The 1,462-nt window shown below is 42.0% G+C and overlaps 1 protein-coding gene across 1 annotated transcript in view; it reads left to right on the top strand.

Annotated features, from left to right (window-relative positions):
• YLPM1 (YLP motif containing 1) overlaps positions 1-1,462 on the top strand; it is a 99,349-nt gene that overhangs the window by 82,301 nt on the left and 15,586 nt on the right. Inside the window, exons 7-9 of the mRNA XM_006884782.1 lie at positions 405-834; positions 948-1,040; positions 1,266-1,462. Of these exons, the coding sequence (XP_006884844.1) occupies positions 405-834; positions 948-1,040; positions 1,266-1,462 (720 nt within the window). The remainder of the gene's footprint in view (positions 1-404; positions 835-947; positions 1,041-1,265) is intronic.

Raw genomic sequence — 1,462 nt, 5'->3', positions numbered from 1 at the left:
TCCTTGCCTCCGAGAAGCACCTTGGTTTCACCCTCCCTAGGACAAAACTATTAGTTCTCTTGGCAGTCCATGATATGTTCAATACTCTTCTCTAATATGACACCTCAAAGGCATCAATTTTTTTTCTGTCATCTTTAGTCCTTGTCCAGCTCTTTGATGTCTACTAAGTGATTGTAAAGATTTGCAAAATTCTGCCCCTCTTGCTCGCCATGAATTCCTTCTCATTTGTGGTTTGGGCTTTTGGGGTTTGTTTTTTTTTGCATAGTCTCTTTCAAACCATGAATTTTATTAAATTAGTTTATAATTTTATATACTTTTATAGATTGAAAACCAGATTTCAGTTTCTGTTGATCTATGAATATTGATATGCTTATCTTTAATGAGTCATTTACTTTGTTCTCTAGCCTCCAGGGCCCTATAGACCACTCCCTCCTATGGGTAAACCACCACCTTCAATCATGAGACCATCTCCACCACCAGCAAGATCATCTGTTCCCATGAACAGGCCGCCTGTCCCATTACCACCACCACCACATCCACCTCCTCCTCCTCCTGCTCTTCCACCTCCTCCAGTGCTAAAGGCACAGACTTCTGGTGTGGAACAGGAGCGCTGGGATGAAGATTCATTTTATGGACTCTGGGATACAAATGATGATCAAGGACTGAATTCAGAATTTAAGTCAGAAAATGCAGCAATTCCATCTGGTCCAGTGTTACCTCTTCCACCTGTTCACGCTTCCATTCCACCTCCTGGCCCAATGCCACCAATGGGCATGCCACCAATGTCCAAACCCCCGCCTGTGCAGCAGACTGTTGATTATGGCCATGGCCGAGGTGAGTGATAGCCATGAACTTGTATTTAGAACTCTTAGAGGAACTTCTAGTCTTTCGTTTGACTTCCTTCAGCTGCATTCTTACAGTATCTTATCTTTCATTTTCTTTACTAGATATACCCACTAATAAAGTTGAACAGATACCTTATGGAGAAAGAATTACTCTGCGCCCAGATCCAGTACCTGAAAGGTCAACTTTTGAGACAGGTAGGAGTCACAGAGAGATCAGTATTTTCAAACCTTTAATGACCCCATTATCACATATTTTTCCATCTGGTTAATTACCTGGACTTCCCTTTGATAGAACGAAAAGATTTTTAAACTAAATTTAGGTCAGTGGTTTATACTAGCTCTAAAATCAAAGTTACACTTTTCTGCTTTTATGTAACTAGAAAGGACATAAGTCTTATTTTGTATCACTTGTTTTTGTAGAGCATACAGGCCAGCGTGATCGTTACGATAGAGACAGAGACCGGGAACCTTATTTTGACCGTCAAAGTAATGTCATGGCAGAACATCGAGATTTTAAAAGAGATCGGGAAACACACAGGGACCGAGACCGGGATCGTGGAGGTCCTGATTATGACCGAGACCGCTTTGACAGAGACCGCCGACCTCGAGATGACCGG

The sequence above is a fragment of the Elephantulus edwardii genome, unplaced genomic scaffold (genome assembly GCF_000299155.1).
Source record: "Elephantulus edwardii isolate Elephantulus edwardi_28Jun2011 unplaced genomic scaffold, EleEdw1.0 scaffold00037, whole genome shotgun sequence".
NCBI classification, from domain to species: domain Eukaryota; kingdom Metazoa; phylum Chordata; class Mammalia; order Macroscelidea; family Macroscelididae; genus Elephantulus; species Elephantulus edwardii.
The sequence above is the reverse complement of the archived record's forward strand: the minus strand, read 5'-3'. Positions and strand labels throughout refer to the sequence as shown.